The 23,064-nt window shown below is 43.6% G+C and overlaps 1 protein-coding gene across 8 annotated transcripts in view; it reads left to right on the forward strand.

Annotated features, from left to right (window-relative positions):
* Positions 1-19,723, forward strand: part of LOC149351167 (uncharacterized) — an 82,402-nt gene extending 62,679 nt beyond the window's left edge. For 6 of the 8 annotated variants that reach the window (XR_016290537.1, XR_016290536.1, XR_016290541.1 and 3 more), the window contains 3 exons: positions 17,288-17,459; positions 18,810-18,907; positions 19,549-19,723. Coding sequence is in view for 2 of the 8 variants with exons in the window: in XM_089580459.1 (XP_089436585.1) it covers positions 17,288-17,459; positions 18,810-18,847 (210 nt within the window). In the remaining 6 variants the exon portion in view is untranslated. Of the gene's footprint in view, positions 1-17,287; positions 17,460-18,809 lie in introns of all 8 variants that reach the window. The other 2 variants (XM_089580459.1, XM_089580460.1) reach the window with 2 other exon arrangements.
* Positions 19,724-23,064: the final 3,341 nt, after the last annotated feature.

Raw genomic sequence — 23,064 nt, forward strand, 5'->3', positions numbered from 1 at the left:
TAAATAGTGCTCTTTAGCGCAGACTCCCATCAACCTTTTTAAAATGTTACAAATTATCTTTTAGAAAATGCTGCTGTGTTTGGTTGACAATTAGAAAAAGTAGCTATAACTCCTGTACCGGTGCACAAGCCAACAGTGTCAGTCAAAGTGCCGGTAAAAATGGTGCCTTTTGCAACAAAAATGTAGTACAGGTGTCTTATCTGACTAAAAGTTATTAAAAAACCTTTGCTGCTTGATTGGAGGTTGTTTCTAAGAAAGTTGCATGCGTATCTACATCAATAATGGGGATGAGAGTGGGCATTTGTTGGGCGAATGATTCGCAGCAAACTTGGTAGGTTACGAATGGCATTAAGTAATTGTATTAAAGTTTTCAGTGTGGCAGAGGAATAAGTCCCAACAGCAGTTGCATTTCAATGAGGTAACAACTTTGGTCTGAGATGCTGCTGTCATTTTACTCAATAGTGGAGCACCGCAAAATTTCCCGTTGAAACATGCTTCAGTGGCTGCAGCGTTCTATTTTTTAGCATGAGCTTATACTTAGGATCTTAGCTTTACCTTGATGGAGTTTAAATTCTGAAATACCCCGGTACTGTGATTATGGTGCATGTTTGGGAACTCCACGCTATTTAAAGTTAGCCTGTCTACTGCAGCTTGCTAAAGAAGCAAGATGTAAGAAGTTAAAGTGGAATTTCTTTTACGAGAGCTTTGTACAGTGCATTACCTATGTTGTAGCTCCAAAGAAACCTCTGTTGTATTTCAGGCATCAGCTGCACAAATGATTCATTAATCACAGCGCCTTGTGCTGTGTTGTTTTTCCTTCGTCCCGTGTCTCGCGCTGTTTCGCTTATATAAAATTCATTAAAGTTTACCATAGTGTGATGTGTACAAGGAGCCTTTTGCATCTCTGCATTAGCATGTGTGCACTGGCACATGTCACCTTGAGCCAGCAGTTCGTGTACACATTGTGCTGTGCTCAAAATCTCAGATGCTGTGATAATTTCATCATATTGCATTGGACAGCTCGGGTTAGTTGTATAGGCATTGAGCTACTCTGGTTTTTCTGGACTGTTGGAAATGCTGTATAGCTGTTTTGTTGCACCCTGGCCATTACGTACAAATAGGGCCCTTCATTTTTGGTAAAACCTGGTTTTACCCAACTCTTGCACCCCCAGACATATTTCTTAAAAACCACGTTAAACCCATTTTCTTCCCGTAAATGAGCATTCTGGACGATGTTTTTCCCTTCACAAAAACAAAGACACCGCAAGAAAAATTTGTGGATATCTAGTGCTTATTCCAGATAGGTGTCTTCGGTCAACTGGGGATCTTAAGCCTCTTTTACCACTCATTTTCATGAGGTGGATGATTTTGAGATAATTTAAAAGTTGGCAAGTTAGAAGCGAGAGGCCAGAACATGGCTGCTGACCAGGTGTTTTTTTTGGAGTCACTGTATTAAGTGTTATCCACACTAATGGCGCCCTGATCCAAGGAACTTGCGTGTTTAAAGTGGCTGCTGTGATGTTGAATGTTTTCGCACTGTACAAGTAAAGGCAGACCAGTCTTGCTACAATGCGGGAGTGCTCATAGGAGATCGGTAACACATGCAAAAAAATATTTGCTACAGATTAAGAAAAACTTCTTAATTAAGTGAACTTTTTTTTAGTGAAATCGACAATTTACATGTTGTTTATGAAAGAGTGAACAAATAATGAGCAACCTGTGTCTAGCAGAAAAACAGACTGTTATAGTAAACTGTCGTGTGCTATAAAAAAAGCTTTTAAAAACATACAGTACAAAAATTATTTTGAACAACCCAACTTGTACGCAAATTCGAGCTTGAAGAATATCGCCCAATTATTTCCCCCTAATTCCGAAAAAAATGAAACCCGAAAACAAAGGGCCCCAGGCATAAATCCAGTAAAAAATTTTGTTTGGCTACACAAATAGTTTAAGTGGAACCACTGCTTGTCCCAATTTTTTTTTTGCAAAGGATGGTTTTATTTTCCTTTTTTTTAATGCGGAAGCACTCTATGTCCCATTAGCACGAAAACCAGTGCCCGTCGCTGTCCATGGCACGAAATTCCGCTGCCATCTATGGCACGAAATTTGGATGATGCAGTATGCCGGTGTACAATGTCACAACACATGAAAGTGAACATGTGTAGCCATGAAAGATGAAACAACATACTCTGACGTATGAAAATCATAACTTGTAGTCCTAGTCATTCTGCAACATATCATTACTCAGCACCTTAGAAGTGACATAATGTAAGGTGTACAAACTTTTTACAAAGTGAGCATAGTCATGGCGCATACTCATAGTCATGACTCATAATCATTTTGTAATTTAGCATGATTCAGCACTTTATAAGTAATGTAAAGTATGTAGAGTTCGTACAAAATATGCATAGTCATGGCACATGACTGAGCACTTTACTTCTGCAACATAGCATGACTCAGCACTTTGCAAATAACGTAATGTAAGGTTTATAGATTTCCTACAAGCATTATGCATAGTCATGACTTATAGTCATTCTGCAATGTAGCATGACTTGTAAGTGCACATTAAAGAACCCCAGGTGGTAGAAATTTCCGGAGCCCTTCACTAGGGATTCCTTATAGCCTGAGTTGCTAAGGGATGTTAACCTCTTAACTGTTTTGGACGAGCAGAGGTCGTCCTCCGTGAATAGTTTCTCCTCTTAAGTGTCCAGGGCAAGAAGCGCTCGTCCGCGGCTTACTTGTGGTTTCAGCCACCAGATGGAAGCCCTTGCTTGATGATTTCGTTTTCTTCTACGCTAGCAGCACAGTTTTTGTGTGAAAACGTGGCAACCGGTGGCAGCGATGCATGCATGGCTGGTCCATCAGCCCAAAAAAGAAGTTTTTTGTCTTCGTCATCTTCTTCCAGTGAAGGTCATTCAGATACCGATGTTTATCTTGTGTCCGGAAGTGATGAGGACAGCTCTGAAGCGAACATTGCGAGTGCTCGTAAGTGGATGAAGATTGACGTCAACAATCCTCAAAGAAGTTTTTCGTCTTCGTCATCTTCTTCTAGTGAAGACTATTCGGATACTAATGTTTATCTTGTGTCCAGGAGAGAAGAAGACAGCGATTACACTTAAGTGAGTAGTTCATCTGACGATGATGAGGACAGCTCTGAAGCAAACATTGCGAATGCTCGTAAGTGGATAAAGATTGACGTCAACAATCCTCCGGCGTGGCCTCCTCGGTTTGCATTTCTGGCCGTTCGAGGCAAGTCTTTCACTCTGACATCACCAGATGACTTTCTTGTTTACATACAGCAGTTTCTTAACGAGGAGCTTATTGCAATGATGGTTGATGAAACCAATCACTATGCAGCTGAAAGATGAAATTCTCTGATCCCTCTGAACACTCCCACCTCAAAAAATGGGTACCAGTGATGAAGGAAGAGATTTGAGTGTTCCTTGCAGTCTTTCAATTGCAAGAAATTATCCACAAGCCCAGACATGTGTGGTACTGGTCCAAGAAGAAGTGGTTGTGTTCGCACCAATTTTTGCAGAAGTGATGAGCTGTAACCGGTTCCTGCTAATAATGCGAATGTTGCACTTTGTGGATAATGCCAGCATTACCCACCTTAGTTGCCACCCAGAGCCGCAGCTGTGTAAGATATGGCCATTTTTGGATCGACTGTTGAATAATTACAGCTCGGCATACATACCAGAGTGAGACATATCGACAGAAGAAAGTCTGATGCTGTACAAAGGCAGGCTAGGATGGGTGCAGTACATCCCTCTGAAAAGAGCAAGGTTTGGCCTAAAATTCTTCATGCTTTGTGGGTCACCATCGGGATATGTGTGGAATGTTTTCATCATACTGGGAAAGGCACAAATCTGGGCACCCCAGCAAATCTTGAATCCCATACATCAATGGGCACCAATGTAGTCGTGAAGCTCCTTGAGCCTTTGTTAGGCAAGGGTTACTGCCTGACCATAGACAACTTCTATATTTCGCCACAGCTCGTCGATCTTCTTATCCAGAACCGCACAGATGTCTACGGCACTGTGAGACCGAACAAAAAAGATATGCCTCCAGAATTCCAAATGCAGAAGTTCAAGAAAGGAGAGGTGCAGGCTTACCAGCGTGGTAATTGCATTGCTCTCCAATGGCGAGACAAAAAGTAGTGTCTATCATGAGCACAGTGGTTACTGCAAGCATGGAGACTTTCAAGGTTTCGACAGGGCGAAATATCATGAAGCCAAGCATCATGTGTGACTATAAACTCACAATGGGCAGTGCGGACATATCCGATCAGATGCTGGCCAACTACCCTGTCGCCAGAAAACGCCAGAAAATATACTAAAAGATTTTTCGCCACCTGTTTGGTGAAGCTGCTTTCAACTAGTTTGTCTTGTGCCAGAAAGATGGAGGGAAGATGAGCCACCTTGACTACCGCCTCGCCCTTACTGAGTCAATCCTGAATAGGTACCTTGATCCTTCGAGCAAGATAAAGCACGGCCGGCTGTCTGATGTCCTTGATCCTGTTCGTCTCAAGGAGTGGCACTTTCCGGCCTATATCCCTCCAAGCCATACCAGAGCAGGGCCAACCAAAAAATGCTTTATTTGCTGTTGGAAGCAAGGAGAAATTGGGAAAAAGTTGAGAAAATAAACACTGTTTTGGCGCAAGAACTGCAACAAGCCACTGTGTGTCATTCCTTGTTTTGAAATACATCACACAGTCCTGAAGCTTCCCAAGTGAAATACCAAGACGCTGGTTTGCCCACACAAGTGAAAATGATGAGACATTTGTGACTGTTTTCCTTATTAAGTGTTTTTATCGTTTATCACCTGCAAGCAGCTGATTTTGTATGCAGTGTTGACAAGTAAACTTCATTGAGCTAATCTGACTTAGCATGTGGTGCTGTTATTCTGTAAACATTGAGTAGTTGATTTTTACTGCAATATCATTAGAAATCAGTAATAAAAAAATAAGCACTTTTGTTCAGAAAAATCTAAAAAATATAAAACACTGATGGGGTTAAACTCCCATAAAGCAAACCGATCAGCACTTTAATGCTTTCACATCCTCACACATAAGCAGTCTTCATTCTCTCGGCGAATTTTTTTTTTAATGGCTACTTTCTAACTACCAGCCTTAATTTCTGCGCATCATATTCGATCTACTAATGACCTGAGCATCCACTCACCTTGGAAGAATTGAATGTAGTTGATGAAAAGAACATTATGGAAAGCATAACTCATTTTGTGCTGTTAGGCATGTGTGTGTACCTTTTTGCTGTAATATGAAATGGTAATATATGATGTAGTTACTTAAGTTTGCCTTTATAAGTGTGTGACTAGAACTGGTGGCCACTTGTGTGTGAATACAAGGACATTGACATATTCAGAATAGAAGGTCAGGATGGTTTATTAGGTGTCATTGAATTCATCAAGTTTAGTGGTGGCACGAAAGTTAGCTGATGCAGTGACCTGTCTGAATTATTGATCAATAAATGACGTAGAAAGTGACTGAAAGTAGCAGGCTTGCATTATAAATGGTCCAGATGTACTATATTGTGCTGCTATGAGGTAATGACGGTGTCGGAATTACACCACATACTACTGGGAAATAAAGTTTATGGATCACGTGAGTGTCACCTGAATGGCATGGCTGTATTATTCAGTGGCCTGGCATTGTGCTACACAGAATGTACAGTCATGGACAAAATTTTGCGAGATGCCAGAGCGGCGTTTTGAAGCTGCCTCTGCGCCACTAGGCTGCGCTGGCCGATGACTAGGCGCATATGCGTCCTATATTCGTCCCCTTGCCAGTCTGATAGCTCGTTTCGCGTGAGCAGCTGCTTTTTCTGAGCTTGGGCGTGGGCGGCCGCTTTTCGCCGCTGGGCCCGTCAGCAGCCGTATGGCCACCATATCCCGCATGCGTACCAGCGACTGTGATGGCGGCACGCATTCACAGCGGCCATTGCATTTATGGTGCGCTTTTTATCAGAAAAATGAAGCATCTTGTTTTTTTCTTTTGATATTCATTTGTAACATCTGGCTTATGGTGGAGGACGGGTTTGTGCTACTGCCCGTTGCCTGTGAAAACTTGATGCCCCTCAACGACGAGCATTAGCGTGCATTGCAACCACTTCATAAATATTGTGCCGCCGTAAAATGTAAAGAAACGAAGGAATTCTTAGGCAACAGATTTATTGCAGTGAAATATAAAACCAAGGACAAAAAACAAGAACAGCTCAGGCGACACTGGAAAACACCACTTTCTAATGCTTGGAGAATCACCCACTAGCAGCAACCACACTTGCCAAATGGCGTGGCATAGACTCATAGAGTTAACAGGGTGACATCTGTATCACTGCATAGCCTGTCTGACTCGGTCTTGATGGCTACCCAGAAAACGTCTGCATTGTCATTCCCAATGTGGGACCTCATAAGGTTGGCTTTCATAATACCCCACACGTTCTCTATGGGGTTCATGTCTGCTCCCTTCGGTGGCCACGATAGCTGTCGCATGCCATGTGACTAGAAGTGGCGGCCACTTGTGCGTGAATTCAAGGACAATGATATGTCTTTTGTGATATGTGCTAGCTTAAGGCCTCTGTCCTGCTGCAATAAATAGCATCTATCTCGGAAAGGTCCATCAAGGATGTAGGGCAGGAACATGTCAATAATGTCCATATACAAATCCACGGCAAAGGATCCGTCGATCCTCACGAGTGGTCCAAGGCCATTCGTTGCCATAACGCCCCAGACAGCCACAGAGCAGCGACTGCTTGAAAACACACATGACACGTCAGTAAAAAAAACCATTGGAACCATTTTGATCTCCAACTTGCCTCAACTGGTTCCAGTTGGAATGGTGTTCCAATTTGGACCAGTTTGGTTTCCATTTTGTGAGCCCAATTGGTCTTACCCATTGCACCCAATGTATCCTTATGAATGTTTGCATATTTGACAAACAAGGCAGAACTACTATGGTTCTTATAATAAGAGCTATTAGAAGCTTAACATTCTAAATTGTAATCATCATCTGCACCACCACTGTGGACGAAATTGAATAACTGCGCTGAGCGCTCAAGGGGCAAGCACCACTGGCTCCAGCATGAGAGCCTGATAAATGGGGTGTATAAGTTGGAGCAGAAGTGTGTTCTCTGGATGTACATATTGAGCTAATATATGCTACTAGTGTCTTAATGTGCAGTGTTTCTTGTGTGTGATGTATGTGTGTTTGTTAGCCTTGATTTCCATAAAAGGATGTTAATTTAAATTCTGTATAAAAATGTTCATTGGCATTAGGCACAGTGTCTCCCTGCAGTCCTCACAAATGAGTTTTCCTTTTGCACATTATAATATGTTAAGCTTTAGAAATATTTCTCACACTGCGTATTTTGCAAAACTTCATTGTGAGTTATATTTGTGAATATTTTCTGGGTGCAATAACTGCCTGGCCTAATGGGTCCAATTGGTTGGTCCAGTTGGATCCAGTTGGGTTCAGTAACCAGTTAGTTCCAAAGGTTGTTTTTTTTTACTGAGACTAATGTTGAGACATGCCTGCACAGGGGGAAAAATGATACCAGGCCTTAGTTCGAGACACCTGCGACAATTGGTTTAGGATCAAAACAATGTTTTCAGTGAAGCGTACTTTAACGCTATTGTTAAAGGGCTCTGAATAGTACTAACCACGCCTCTAAGGATCCACAGTTGTATATAAGAAGCAGTTACTTTTTAAAAAATTGAAGCTTCACCTCTAAGCAGGCAGGTGCTGATTTAAGTCACTCTTGCAAGGAGTGGTTCTAGAACCATTTCTTGAATATTGCATGTCGGAGAAGTGGTGTCCAGTATAAATTCCTATGTAATATTTATTGTTTCGGACCGAGAGGTTATACCGTTCTCTGCTAAATGTACCTTTGCTCATATTCTTCATACAAAACAACCAGTGCGCACCATCCCGGCTGCGGCAGCAGCATTTTGATGGAGGCGAACTCATTCAAGAGGCCCATGTGCTATGTGATGTCAGTGCACGTTAAAAATCCCCAGGTGTTCAAAATTTTTCCGGATCCCTCCACTAAGGCGTCCCTCACAGCCTGACGCGCTTCGACATGTTAAGTGCCACAAACTCAATCACACCTAAATGATCAGCATTATATGATAATGTAAAAAGATATGCATACCTACAATTCTCTGGTTGCCGAACTCGGCCCTTCTGATCCAAACGGGTCGAAAAAGTTATCTCATCTGTGAATATGACTTTGACCCCATCGTCATTGGTCTAGCCTTCAAAGCGTTAGCGAACTCGAGACGCTGACGGCACTGTTTCTCCATAAGATGAGGTTTCTGGTCAGCCACACAAAATCGCAGGCCAATCTCTTTCAGCTGTCGTCTGATGGCCTTCGAAGATACCGTCAATGTGAGCTCCTTGTGGATATCTTTGGCACTTATGAATGGGTCGGCTACAGCCGCGGCTAAGATTAGAAAGTCATCCTCTTCTCGTGTGGCTCTGGGTCGACCTGAGCTCTTGGTGTCTGCAAGGCTTCCTTCATTTCGAAAAACACAGAAAAAGTCGAAAAGCCGACATGTCCGACGATCTATTTCGCTCTGGTGAATCCCTTCCACAAACAAGCAAGCGTTCAGTCGCTGTTTCTCGACTGGCTCCCTCGGAGGCATTTTTGCAACCGAAAAAAATTATGGATGAGGTTATATAGATTTTGCTGAATATTAATAATCAGTCATAAATCGAAGAACATCGATGACAAAGCAGAAATGTTAGATGTTATGTAAAACTAGTGCTCGCGCTCTCTTAGTTGTCTACGAACAGATCGGTTGGACCGTGTGTCAGCATAATCACGCCGGGAACCAAAGACTGCAAATTACACTGTCATGAACCTCTTATCAACAGTGTGTGTAATATTTTGACTTCAATGCACTGCTTGCAAATTGACAGAGATCAGTAGTGGAAGCAGGTGCTGAGCACAAAAATATGAAAGTGTGCTTGCCAATGGTCACTGTTATGCGGTTATCTGGGCCGCTCGTCAAGGAGATGGCTCAGACCTCTAGTGTCATTCGATGGACCCTCTTCCTCGAGTGTTATGTGGACAATATTGAGGGCATATCCTGCCCTACGTCCTTGGTGGACCATTCTGGGATAAATGCTATCTATTTCAGCGGAACAGAAGTCCTGTGCATACTTGGCAGAGAGTGAGCACTGTATGTGGAGGTCCGGAATTGTTAAAGCTCGCTGTTGAGGGGCACGGACTGAATCTCTTACTCGGGAAGCAGTTTTGATACAGCGGACTGTTTGCAAAAATCTGGCCTCATTTGCAGCCAAGAAGTTACAAATGGTTAGCGAAAGAAAAAAGAAAGGGAGCGCTTTATTTCTCTCCTTAAAAAAACAGGACTAAAAGCGATGGGCGCCATGAATGCGCCCGTCATCGTGGTCGCTGGGCTACAGTGCTCTAGAGTCTTGGGCAGTGTGTCGTCCGTGCTGGGAAGCAATGGAGGAGGTGAGGCCGGAGCAGCGATGACAGGTGCGCCAGGCGGCCAGGGGGTGCTGCTAGTAAGAGGAGTGCCAAGGAGTGTGGGAAGCACTGCTCGAGCGCAGAGCCGTTTCATGTGTTGGTGGAGAAGAATTTGTGTTTCGCTGTTGTGCGCGTTGCATCGCCATGTGTTGCACTTTCCTGGTGTGCTGTTCACGTCTGCCTGTGCTGTAGAGTTGGATTAAGTGAGTAATGCATGCACAATGATGGAGAGACAACCAGACAAAATGAACACCACGTTTTGTGCCGGGCTGTAACAATGGTTACCGGTCACGCAAGAAAGCCCGCTCCCTTTTTCCTGTACCCATTGACCGTGATCGCCGTGAGCATTGGTCATGAAACATCAAGAGGGGAGAACCAAGGAAGCGTTGTATGCGAGCGCCAGTTCGAACCAATTTTAGTTTAGCGCACGTTTTAAACCACTATAAACGATGAAGTCATGGAGGACATCCCTCGAGACCGGCCACTGCTCACAGGTAATGCTGTTCCCACAATCTTTCCGGATGCATCAAAGTATGTTCCGAAGTTGCTACCAAAGAAGAGGGAGGACAGGAACATCTTTGCGTAGACAATTCCGTCAGCAAAAAGGAGGCGGTGTTTAAGGACACAAGAAAATCAGCAAACAGCAACGCCTGATTGCGACAGTCTTTAGGAGCCGAACAGCGGGGTTTCAGCCAAGAAAAACGTGTATGTACCATATGCAAGCCTAAAAATGCCTGATATTTGGTCGAGAATCTCCTTGCCAGGCAGCGAAAGACCTATAGATCTGCACTGAGTGTGAATTGGATGCTGCCAAAGACACAAGCAAATTGTGTTTGCGGATACTTTTAAAAATTAACCTGTCGGCTACCCCATTGGTCAGAGAGTCTGTTGTTGTTGTGGCTGAAGCTTATGTAACAGGAAAGAAGTTGTTCCAGCGAGGCATTTCAAAGCCAGCAATGCGGAGGTGCAAGTTGAAAACGTTAGTAAGCTGAATCTGTGCTTTGGTGCAGGTGTACAACCAGTTGCTGGTAAGTGCCCATCATTCAACAGAAATTTCTTTTCCAAGAGGTGCATGCTTGTGGTGAAGGACAGTTCAGCCAATGAATGTGTTCACTGCAAGTATCAGCGCGAATTAATACAGAACCAGCTGTTGTATTGCGTCATGTTTGGAAGTCGAATAAATATATGTCAACACCATGACCCGTTGTTTTCGCTCAGAGTGCGAGCTTTCTAAAACCGTAGGTTTCAAAACGTCTCTGGCTTTGAACAACTGCACACAACAAATTTACCCGCTTGTGTGCAGAGGATTGGAAACATGAGATCCAGCTAGCACACGCTGAATGCAACCTGTACTTTGTTTAGCTCATGGCTAACGGCCGTTAAAGCACTCACCGAACAGTATTTTCATAGTTGGTATTATCAGTTTCCTACTGCTGCGCACTGCACGAAACAACGCATTGTTGTTGAAATGTTATACCTGCTTAGGAAAATGGGCCATCAGCAACCAGCAAATATCTCAACAAAGCACCATTCAGTACTTATACAATGTACCGCGGCAACGCAGCGGACGGCTCACGGAGCAGCCGAGCAGGCCTTGGCACACCTGCTACACGAAGTGCCCCCTGGCTGGGAGCGGAGCAGTCATCGCAAAAATAGCCCTTGCTCCGCCGCCGCATGACACACTGACACTGCCCTAGGTTCTCGCGTGTTGCGCAAATAAACGCACGCCGTAGAAGCGCATTGTTCGAGCTGAAATTTCGCACAGAAGTGGCATTTTGTCGACAGAACTGTTTCATCCTACATTTGTTTGGGTTACTTGCCTGAATCGATCAAAAAAAATTGGCAGAGGCTTAGCTTGGTTAAGCCGGTGGTAGGTTGCGAAAGCTCGTTGTTTCTTCCTGGCTTCACACTGGCGAGCTGCCTTTTCCTTCTGTTTGGCAGTAGACGGCATGGCAAACTATCTTTGTATACAGTGAGAAAGATCCACTGTGACTACCCGCCGCGCTCCGCCGACGGATTGAGCTGGGGGCTCTTTTTTTATGCAGCTGGTATGACGTCACCTCGACTGTAGCGCCACTGGTGAGAGGAGCGCGAGGCTCACCGCCGTGACTACCACCGGCCTCCGCCGACGGATCGAGCTGGGGGCCCTTTTTTTTGCAGCTGGTATGACATCACTCCGCGAAAGGTCAACTGTAACTACCGCCGCGCCACGCTGAAGGCTCGAAACCTAGCGTAGTATTGCTTTCGCAATAAAAGTCGCATATTCGCATCGTCTGCGGCGACAGCGAAGGAAATCACGCTGTTCTATCAACGTTGGTTCTGTCAGCGACCGCACCGGTGGTGCTATCTCAATTGTTGGCCGTGAAGACTCGGCAAAGGAGAGAGGTTCAGGAGGTTCGAAGACGCTCTTCCAGCTGTTTTTTTATTGGTCACAGAAAACTTAAGTTTGCTGAAAACATAGTTTGGCCAAGCTAAGTTTTCTGTGACCATTAAAAAACTAGTTGAAAAAGCGTCTTCAATCAGTTAAGTATCAGGTAAGTACCCCAAGCAAATGGGGCATAAAACAATTCTGCCGACCAAATGCATTTCTGTGCAAAATTTGAGCTTGAACAATGCGCCCGTAAGCTGAGAGAAGCATTTTATGACGTGCGTTTATTTCCACAACACGCGATAGGACACGCATGCGCCTAGTCATCATCCAGTGCATCCTTGACGCAGCCACTATGGTGTCTAGATGAGCAGGTATGCTGACCAGTGGGGAAATGTGCGCCCTTTTTGTACGATGCAGCAGTGCCGCCACCGGCGAAATCCTGGTTCGCGCCTGCTTCCTCCGGCCTTTGCTATGCATGTATGAAGCCGATTCACTTCAATATTACTGCAATATATGATGTTATTGTGAGTAAATTGCACAAGAAAAAAAGACAGACGTGTGCATATTATTCTGTCAGGGATACAGAGTTTGGAATATCTGACTCTTTCAGCTCGGCCGTAGGTGTAGTATCAGTTTTCTCTTGGCTACTGTGTTCTATAAAGCTCTAGCTGCTCTGAGTACAAGTTAAAATTCCGTATTGCAGAAATTTTTTTCTAGTTTTTCTCTGAAAATATCTGGAGCATCATGTTACTGTATTACGTGTATTTTTATGAAATGCATGCTTAGGGCATTTACACAATCAACAGGGATCTGGCGAATTGGAAATGATCGACAGAATATGTACTTATCTTTAAATTCGATAAAGAAGTGATTGAGTTAACAAACAAAGTAAAGTAAACATGGGCATAGGAGTGTTTATCAGCACTTGTGAAATAACGACGTATGTGTCCATGCAGTGAAGTGCACGTCGCAGCGCTATGTTTCCTTACGCTTTAATCACGTGCCATTCTTACTTTTTCTTTCAAAGAGGGGGGCCTTCACCATGAATGAAATAAAGGCTTGTGGTAGCTTGAAGCTTGCTGACATGACTTAATTGTTAGCTGGTCTTATATGCTACTCACATACGATCTCATATGTGATCTCATGGCACTTTTGAGCCGCGGGCAGTGATTTCCCTACACCCCTCTTTGCCCTTGTCGTCCTGAATTAAGACACCCCTTTATTCGTAACAATTTTTTTTTAGCAAGCGACGGGGAATTTTTGTCATCTTTCTCATGAGTGTCAGTGCCATAATTAATTCTTACGTGACACATCAACGAACAAATAAATATAAAAATTGCTATTGCTCCTCTTCTACCTTCAACAGTGCCCCCGGCCACCCTAAATTGAATTCATAGAGAAATTCCTCGCTTTGGGAAATAGCTAAGTGGTCGCGCAAACTCGCCTGTGTGCTTTGCCACACTAACCGAGCAAGCGAACATGGAAGCAGTTACGAAGGTGTCCATTTGCAGCAGCAGGTGGTAGTAGGAGGCTTCCCATTTTCATGCAGGCTGGCATGTGGCCAAGGCCAACGCTAGAACGGGAGTGCTGGCCCTAAAAAAAATGTTAGCGTTCCTCATAGTGTTAGCGCTGCATAGCATGCCACATAAAAAAAAAATGGTTTTGATAGCCTAAAAGCATTACCTTCAATGACAACTGCATAGTCTCTTACGTTCGGTGAACTCCTGCTTGAAGTTGTATCAACACACAAGGTAGAGTGCAGTACCTACTTGGCCGGATGGCTGACAACTCGCATTTGCTATACAACTTGGGACATCATGGCACAAAAGCAGTGAAAATTTAGGCCTCTTCCTCACCCGTTTTAAGCCGGCTATAAGGTTCTTTTTTTGATTTTTACCATAAAGCACTGGGTCTCTTGCGAACTGCACTGCGCTAGAGCTTGCGGAAATAGAAGACAATAAAGTAGATGCTGTCTCTTATCTTAAGCATTTCATTTCCAAATAGTGAATATCTGCTTCAGTGGTAGTGCTAGAGATAGTCAACACAAAAAGTAGTGTTGCGAGCCAAAATTGAGGTGAGTGGAAAGCCAAATGCAACAGCGGAGAGTAGCAGATGATCTGCACCCGGGCGCCGTGCGGTGAACAGCAGCACCAGATTTGCAATCATAAAGCGGAGGTGCGTGCTACTGCGCTTTATCCTATGCCCGCCAGCACACCTACTCATCTAGCCACCATACGACCACTGCGCCACCTAGTGGCGCAGAGGCAGCTTCAAAACACCGCTCCAGCATCTCGCAAAAATTGGTCAATGACTGTACTTGGTGCATCAGTTTTGTGCCTCCAGGCGCATATATCCACAGCATCAATGAGATGGCTTTCCATTTCTTGGGTTTGGTGCTAAAATGTATGCTCAACAAGAGGCAAGAAACTTTTGTGCTTCGCAGCCTGGAGCTCCGTTTAGATAAGGTTGCACTTCATGCCTTAAAAGGCAGGGGAACAGAATGTTGTTACACGAACAATGCAAGACAGGCACCCTGTGGATATGAAAAGAGGGCACTAAAGGAGGTTGAATAGCACAGTGCTAGACTGCTAGTTAATGTATTGAGGTAGTTGGTTGATGCTTGCATGGTCCTTGAGGTTCACAGTGGAGACAATTCGATGGTGGTGAAATGCTAATAAGTTTATATGTTGTGCAAAGTCAGTGCACATCAAAGAATTCCTAGTAGTTAAAATTAATATGGAGCTCTCCACAATGTCATCTCTCATAGCGCATGTACAACGTCACGACATTAAACCCTACATACCTTGCCATATCAAATACAAATTACAAGGGCGTCCGCAGAACTTTTTCCAGGGGGGGGGGGGGGGGGGGCACCCGATGTCCGGGGATGGGGGAGGCGGTAGGTGTGCAGTTGTTTTCTACTAGGGCATAAATAATATCCGTAATTCCAGGGGGGGGGCAACAGCCCCCCCCTTGCCCCTCCCTTCCTGATGCCCATGACAGATTAGGTTTCTTTCAGAATATTAATTTCAGCTGTTTGCAGCTGCTTCCTCATGGTTTTCTTGTTTACACTGAAAATAATATTCATACAATAATAAATAAATTTCCCCTAATTGCCAGTAATTGTATTGCAGTATTACTAAGAAAAACTTGAGAACATATTAGCAGTTTGAAATGAATGCGCTAGCCCCAGTGTCACTCATAATAAACTATATTGGGACCCTACCCTTGCCCTTCGCAACAGCATGACACCCTGCACTTTTTTTTTACGTACCTTCAAGACATGGGCCTTTTAGAAAACTTTTATACACTCTTTTTATCATCAGCTGATATGTCCATGCCTAAATTTCTATACTTTATTTTTTTCGTATTCACTTCTAAAAAATAATTTTCTGCACTCTTCTGCCCCTTTCTGTCTCCAATTCCTGATCCTCTCTGCTGAGTAGCATGTTCGCGAGTTGAACATGATGGCTAAAATCTGCCTTTCCATTAACGAGGTCTCTCCCTCAGCAGTTGTACTGCTTCTAGATGAGCTGTCATGAATGCATCATTCTCTCATGGCCCATTGTTACACAGTTGACTTTTTTAATGTTTAGTCCATTTTAATTATTTGTATATGTTGGTGTTTAATAGTGTCTGTTCATGTGCGTGCAAAGTGGCACTTGATGGGGCCCACGACTTGTACAATAGCAAAGAGGATGGCTCCAAAGGTTGCAAACTGATTTTGATGAGGCCTCATCGTTACGTTGTGAACTGCGCCTAGCTGCTAAATATCATGCATAATCACCTTGAGTTTATTTTAGACTGAAGATGTTATTGTGCAGAATTTTCTGTGTCCTCAATTTCTCTCCCTTATGCAGAGTGGCATGTTCGCAAGTTCAGCATTGTTCGCTAAAATCTGCCTTTTCATTAATGATTAGCAAAGAGGGTGGCTCCGATGATTGCTAACAGATTTTGATGAGGCCTCGTAATTACGTTGTGAACTGAGCCTAGCTGCTTAATGCTGAATATCGTACATAATCACCTTTGGGTTAATTTTAGAATGAAGTTCTCATTGTGCAGAAGCTAATTTCTTTTTGCTACCGCATGCATCTAGCCTTGTAATACTGCTCATTAGTGGATTCCCATGCTGGGCACTGTTCTTAATAAGCAGCCTTGCATTGCTGGAGTGTCTAATGTGCTTGTGTACCCAACTTGTGTATATAAACCTTGGATACTGTATGGTAGCATACGAGGTCATACGCTAAAAGCATCAAGAGCTGCTGCTTTTTGGTTGTGAGACAAGGGCCAACATAAAATGTGCTGTAATAAGAGCATCGTTGCAGCTTTAGGCATGCTGCAGACACCCAGCCAATGCTTTGCACTAATAGCTGCATAAGAGCCATGATTTGGAGTGCAGGCAAAAAAAAATTCAGGGGCCACTTTGTTGACCTAAAGTGCGGTTAGGTGAAAGCCTTAAGCGTAGTGTTGCTGCTTGTGTCACTGATGTGTGGTTAAGATGTTAAGCTTGGCCTCTAAGAGTGGAACGCGACAGCGTCTTGCAACGCTGCCAGGGAGTCCACAGAACGCCATCGCCCGTTCGGCTCTATGCCTTGCTCGTCAGTAAATTGGTTTTTAAGGAAAGGAAATGTATCTGTCTCGCATACCTTGGTGGACACCTGAACCTCGCTGTAACGGGAAGGGAGGGAGATGGGAGTGAACGAAGACACCGCATTCCCTAGACGCGCCTTGTTCATTCCAAACCATCGAGCTGGCATGGCGTAGTGGTTAGCACGCTCGTCTCGCACTCCGGAGACCGGGGTTCGATTTCCGAACTCGACCAATTTGCTACTCGGTTTTATTTATTTATCTGGCCTGATCATAAAGGTTAATTAAGCTAATTGGGGGATTAAGCAATTAACTGAACTCATTCCCACTTACTTGGAGCATCACTATACGATCCCTTTAATTGGTTGCATGGTTGCATGGTCCAAAGTACAATTGGCCTCGTTTGAAATTCGCGCACTGTGACGTCACGACCGTTTCGACCAATTGAAAAGCGTGACATTTCTGTCGACAACTCCTGCTCACAACGATGAGGCATTAAAGGCTTCCACCTTAAACGTCAATGCTTGGCTTTGGGTGTATAAAGAGGCACTGTTGCAATGAAATAAGAAGTCATATGACGCTGATTCTCAAAGCTGATATTTTTTTGCTTTCTGGTAGCAGTTTTGGTACAATAAAATGTTTGATGTTTCTTTCTTTTTTTAATGCATCAGATGAAAAAGTACATGCTGTTTGGCTTTTGCAATTGAACAGGGCTTTAGTCATAACTTATATTTCTCCGAAAGCCATTTAAGTTACTTTAATTAAGACTTGTACATGCTTCTTCACAGGAGTATATGTATCTACTTGTGTTTTGCAGGTGGACCTAGACAAGGCTGCTATTGTTGTGGCCTTCTGGCCTACAATCCCAAACTGCAGTATGGCTACATTTATAGGACATGCCATAAGAGTGAAGCTGCTTCGTAGCCTGCCCCCTGTATTCAAATTGGATGTCCAAATCCTTCCTGGCACTCATGTATCTCAAGCTGCTAGTAAGTACTCCTCTGAACATTTCTTCTCTCTCTCTCTCTGATATAAATTGCACTTTTACAAAGAGCTTAAACTATTTTGCGGAAATCCACAGCATTTTTTGTTGCTGTGAGACCGTCATGTTAGGAAAGCGCATAAATGCCATCCATCTGATATGAGCAAAGTCATAGCAATGTGAGAAAGTCAAGTACAATTTTTTTTTTTTCAGTTTGAGCACTTTGGCTTCTTATGTTTTATTTGTATTTTATTTATTCCTGAGGAAATATAGAGTATTCCTAGCCTGGCAAGATAAAGTCACGAATAACTCCCTGACTGACGTTTTCACCACATAAGGTGTAGCTACCATGACCATTTTTGTGCATAGACCAAAGCCACGTGGAAAAACTGAGCATAGACATTTGGGATACATAAGGCAGTAAATGTCACAGCAATATTCGTAGTCCTCCTGCACTGCAGTTTTGAACAAATGTGATGCAGCAGGTAAGAGTTCGCTGGGCATTACGGAGCACAGATATGGTGCTTCGGTTTATGCAAATACATAGGATCATTTCTGTGTGATTCTGTGAAGGATTCCGGGGATGCCCTTACCGTATTTGGGCAGTTCACCTTCGACGTTCGCAGTAGTGTGTACGCAATAGAGCATTGATGGAAATGTCAAAAATAGTCATTGCCATGCTGTTCTCGTGCCAATGGCAAGTGACCATTGTCCAGTTATTCACTAGATAAATATACCATGATGGAAGTGGTCTCAGTTGTTTTAGCATCATACGATACTTTGAACTTATGGGTTATTTGAACATCTTTTCCAGCCCCTTGAAGTTCGAATGAACGAGTATTATTGTATTGTCCATGTTGCACACAATATCTTCTAGTCTGCCTAGGAACTCTGAAATCTTTGTTTGTAAAAAATTAGGTTCAGAATTGAAACAAAATAAAGGCTCCCTGCACCTGAATTTACAAAAAGGTGTCATGAAGGGTGTCAGGTTCTGTGATTCTTCAGCAAGCTCGAATTGCCAGAAGCAGAATTAGCATCAAGTTTCGCAAAGTGAAAGTCTCGAGTAGCCTCAAAACACGTCTACTGGCTAAAAGAGGGTGAACCTAACAGTTTTGTTTTGCTCTGCGGGGTCAATGCATACGGGGTCATCTCCATTACTCATGACTCCAAGCTCGACCTTGTCGTGTAATTTGCTTTCATCTTTGGAAAAAGAGCTAGGGCTACTCTGTGTGGAATGCTGAGCTCAAAAGCTGCGCTTGAGCTTGATTTTTGATGCAAATTTTACATTACCCAGACCAAACAAGTGTCTTGGAAACTCACTCTTTTTTTTATCATTTCACTGTACTCTGTACTATAGGCATGTACGCAGCGTGTTCAAGATCATCCACTATGTAAATGTTGGCTTCTGCAGTCCTGCTGCGATTTGACACCCAAGCTTCCATTCGGCCAAAAACTGTAAGCTGTTCATGCGTCAGTCTCCGCAATTCTTCCATTGTAGTCACTTATTCAGCTAATGCTTTCAATTGGGCTAACTGATTCATCATTTCAGGCAACTTGAATTACGCATTCAGACAAGGACAAAAGAAGACAGACAGGATTGTCTTCTGTTGTCCTGCTCTGAAACACTAATCAGGATGCCTCAAACACTTATTCAGGCTTGTGAACCAGGATTTCTCTGGGTGCTTGCACTCAAAGCTTAATGTTGCCCTCTCAGACGGGAGCACGAGCCCTTTGTTGGGGTTGCTTTCAAAGTTCATTCAGGGTGTACTGCCACCATGTAGAGTTAGCATGTACCATGTATGCTGAAAAAGCAATCTACCCATTCAGTATTCGGCTGCAAAAGGTGGTTTAATTTTATTTCCCATCACCAGAGTGGGGCCTTTGCGATGCGCTTTGCCTTTGTGCGAGGTCTTCCCGAGCAATAGGGTATCTGCTGTTCTCTGTTGCTGTCATTGGCACTGTTGGCTTCGAGACCTGGAGGCTACTGCATACATGCCTTGCTATTTAATATGTGCAGGCTGAGTGATAGAATTATGTGCTGTGCTTACCTCACTATTGCATAAGTAACATTGTTCCATTCCTCTTTTTCTCTTCAGTCAACAAGCAGTTGGATGAGAGAGAGTGAGTTGCTGCTGCCTTAGAGAATTCCCACCTCCTTCAAGTTGTCAACAGATGCCTCCTGACATATTGAGAACACCTCTTCAAAGACGTCTTTGGTATGTGCAAACAAGTGCACTAGGAATAAAGTATGATGTTATGCTGCCGATGTTAGCAATGCAGATCATCCTCTTTTATTGTGGTGAGCAGGCTGATGTTTTTTAACTTGAGCATGATGCATGATGCTTAGGTTGGAAAATCAGAGTCTTTCAAGGGAGTGATGTCGGATATCAGTGCACAAGACTACTGTTTTAACCCTTTAAGGCATGAAATTTTATCCTCACATGCATACCGATGGAAGCATTGCACTCAGAATGACTCTAGAAATTGAATGACACCACTTTCAAGTACGTTTCAATCACTGGTTTTATAGAAAAAAAATGGTACACGTGTACAGTGATTTTATTGCTACACCACTCATGCCAAACTGTGCCAAACGAAGAAGCCTGCTATATGCTGCTACATTACAACAAATTATGAAAAACCTGCACCAAGTGTACACCAAAACCGTATTTCGTACAAACAAAATTCTCAGGCGCCACATGTTATCCTTCCTCTGAGTTAGGCAGTGCTAGCAGAAAACGCAATTTCTCCGGGAATCCTTCAGTCGGTCCTTATAGTATATATATGTGCCAGGCATCACCCTGGCCGGGCATTTCGTCACCTCACATAATGAAAATGGAGAAGTGAAATAGGTCTGCGCTCTGGTCATCCGGTGGTGTGTAGGGCACTCAGGGAATGCACATGGCACAAACATTCATCAGCAGTGCTGGTGTTCACTTCCACATACTTGAATGGGCAAGGTATGGAAACGGCATGCTAACGCATAGTTCTCAGCTGGTGTCGATTTTGGGCTGCGCTTTGTTGCCCTGTCTTTTCAAACATAATTACTAGGAACAGGAAAAGATGCCGCATCTTTGAGCGTCATTTTTCGCCATATATAAGTTGCACCCACAAGAAGTCTAAAAAAAAAAATGTGGCTTATACAAAGGAAAATACGGTGTTTATATCTGCGCCAAATGTTCACTTTTTGTATCAAAAAGCAGTTACAGCTGCTCCAAAAGCTGCTTCAAGTGACTTCAGCCAATCACATCACTGTGTATGCCACTGATTTCGTAACAAGGCCTCAAATGTGGTATGTATCCGCACTGTTGCCCTTTCAACGTATAAAAAATTTGCATTACAAATGAAAATTGCTTCAAGCCCTATTATGAGGCAACTCACTAGTGGAAAAAAAAAGACTCAAAGATTAATTTTTTTTTTAACCAAAATGTGTGACATCGAACTATATACACAGGCTTGTAGTAAATAAGAGAACACCATGTGTGCACATCATAAAAAGGTAAGAACATAGACTTAACTATGTTCATACCAGGTCACTGCAAAAAAGTGCTGTGCATCTCTGAAAAGCTTTGAAAGCTATTGTGTATTTTTGCAGCAGCAGCTGCAGTATATACTTCCTAGACTTCCTCTGGGGCGATTTCCATCACTGCTGATGACAAAGGGTTCATAATATGTATAACTAGTACATTCACCTCCTGCTAGAAGTGGCTGCACTTACGGAGCACAGCATGGGGTGTAACACAGCTGTCTCCATCATTTTAGCCCGAGGGAAGGCAAAAAACATAGGTGTTTTAGAGTGCAGCTCTGAGGTGCCTATTCCTGGCTTATTCGTCGTGGTCGGCTTACCCGGCTGTCCAAGTTGCAGAGCGGAATGCCACCTAGAAGGTGGCTGCCACGGGAAGATTACAGAGGGTGGCTAGCAACGTAACACGCACCTGTCAGCCGTGAAGAGCTATGCTGAAATTGCGCATTACCAGCCATCATAATCGTCTGTCAATTTTTTATAATGGTAGCTGTATGTGTGGACTTCCTCCAGGGTGAACAGGGTCAGTGCTTCAGTGTGCAGTCAAGGCAAAGCTGCTTCATTTCCTTTTTCACCTGCTATGTCTCTCTTGCTGAATCCTGTGAAATGACTTTTGGCTGAAGTTACTTTGGTGCACCTTCTACTAAAGTCACGCGGTGGAATTCTGTTCCTAATAGAAAAGTTTGGTTTGGTTTATGGGGTTTTAACGTCCCAAAGCGACTAAGGCTATGAGAGACGCCGTAGTGGAGGGCTCCGGAAATTTCGGCCACCTGGGGTTCTTTAACGTGCACTGACATCGCACAGTACACGGGCCTCTAGAATTTCTCCTCCAAAGAAATTCTAGCCGCCGCGGCCGGGATCCTAATAGAAAAGTATTGCCTTTCAGTATGCCCATAAAACTGATAGCCAGCAATAGTTTAACTAATACGATATAGTAAACAGTGGATTTAGCACGCTTATGTGGCTACTTCAGCCCTTAGATTGTTGTCCCAGATATTTAGTTCTGGATTTCATTGCTACTGATTCTGCAGCTTGGCTTTGCTTCATGCTTTTTCATACAATATGTGGCTTTTCCTGTCTCTCTTTGTAAAAAATGATACCGAAACGACATTGGTTTTGTTCACCCCATAGGTCCCCAAGGACAGCATTTAGTTGCCAGTGCCACCATATCGTCATGGATGGGCTCGGGCCTAGCCTTAGTCTAGCGTGTGCACATACTTCCTCTCCACATTCTCTTCTGCACTGGTTTTTGGCCACATTTTTCAATGTGTGCATCAGAAACCAAGCAGACAAGTTTAGCTATGTGTTTACATATGAGTGGACATGTATCGCTTGCAACTTTTTTTTTTCCAGCTTGTGGAGAACCAGGATCTGGCACATGGCAGCAACAGCTCTTGCGACAAAAATAACTGTATTGCTACAGCAGTGTGTAACAAATCTTATCAGATCCATGGTCATGGCAGCTCTATCAAGGGCTCCCCATTTCGCATATGTAGTGCAGTTTTCTGGTTTTCTTGCTCCCAGTCAAAAGGGACTGTTTTACTAAAGAATATTGATTTTCTACCTTATTTTCACAACCAACTGCCCAGAGAGATAACATTATCCAGGCAGGCCTCAGCCACAAGGAATTTGTGGGCTTGAGGTGTGGGCATTCTCAGGAGTATGCTATCTCCACATGCTGCAGGTGGCACACGAGGGGCAGTGCAGCAATTGCTGCAGCATGTCTTTGGTCAAGATTGTGCCTTGATTCCTAGCTCTGGCTTGGCCAGTGTGGTTGCAATTGCATCCCTGTTGTCCACTGCCATGAACATGGGAGATGCTTGGAGGCCATGTTGTACATTCACACTTATTTATTTTTGCTTGCTGTGCATTGAAATGCAAGCTTTCGTTGCTTCATTCTTCTGGTTCTCCTCACATCCTCAAGCTTCAGTGTACGACACACAGTCTCGTCCTGCTAATGGCAGCATGGAATTGTGCCTGTTGCACATTTATGGCATTCCACAAAATCACCAATAGAACTAACATGTGAAACTAAACATTACTGGCTTGAACATTCTTCTGTGGTGGCAGCGATGTTTATGAAGAACTA

Source organism: Amblyomma mixtum, chromosome 3, assembly GCF_055824585.1.
Source record: "Amblyomma mixtum isolate Tamu chromosome 3, ASM5582458v1, whole genome shotgun sequence".
NCBI lineage: Eukaryota > Metazoa > Arthropoda > Arachnida > Ixodida > Ixodidae > Amblyomma > Amblyomma mixtum.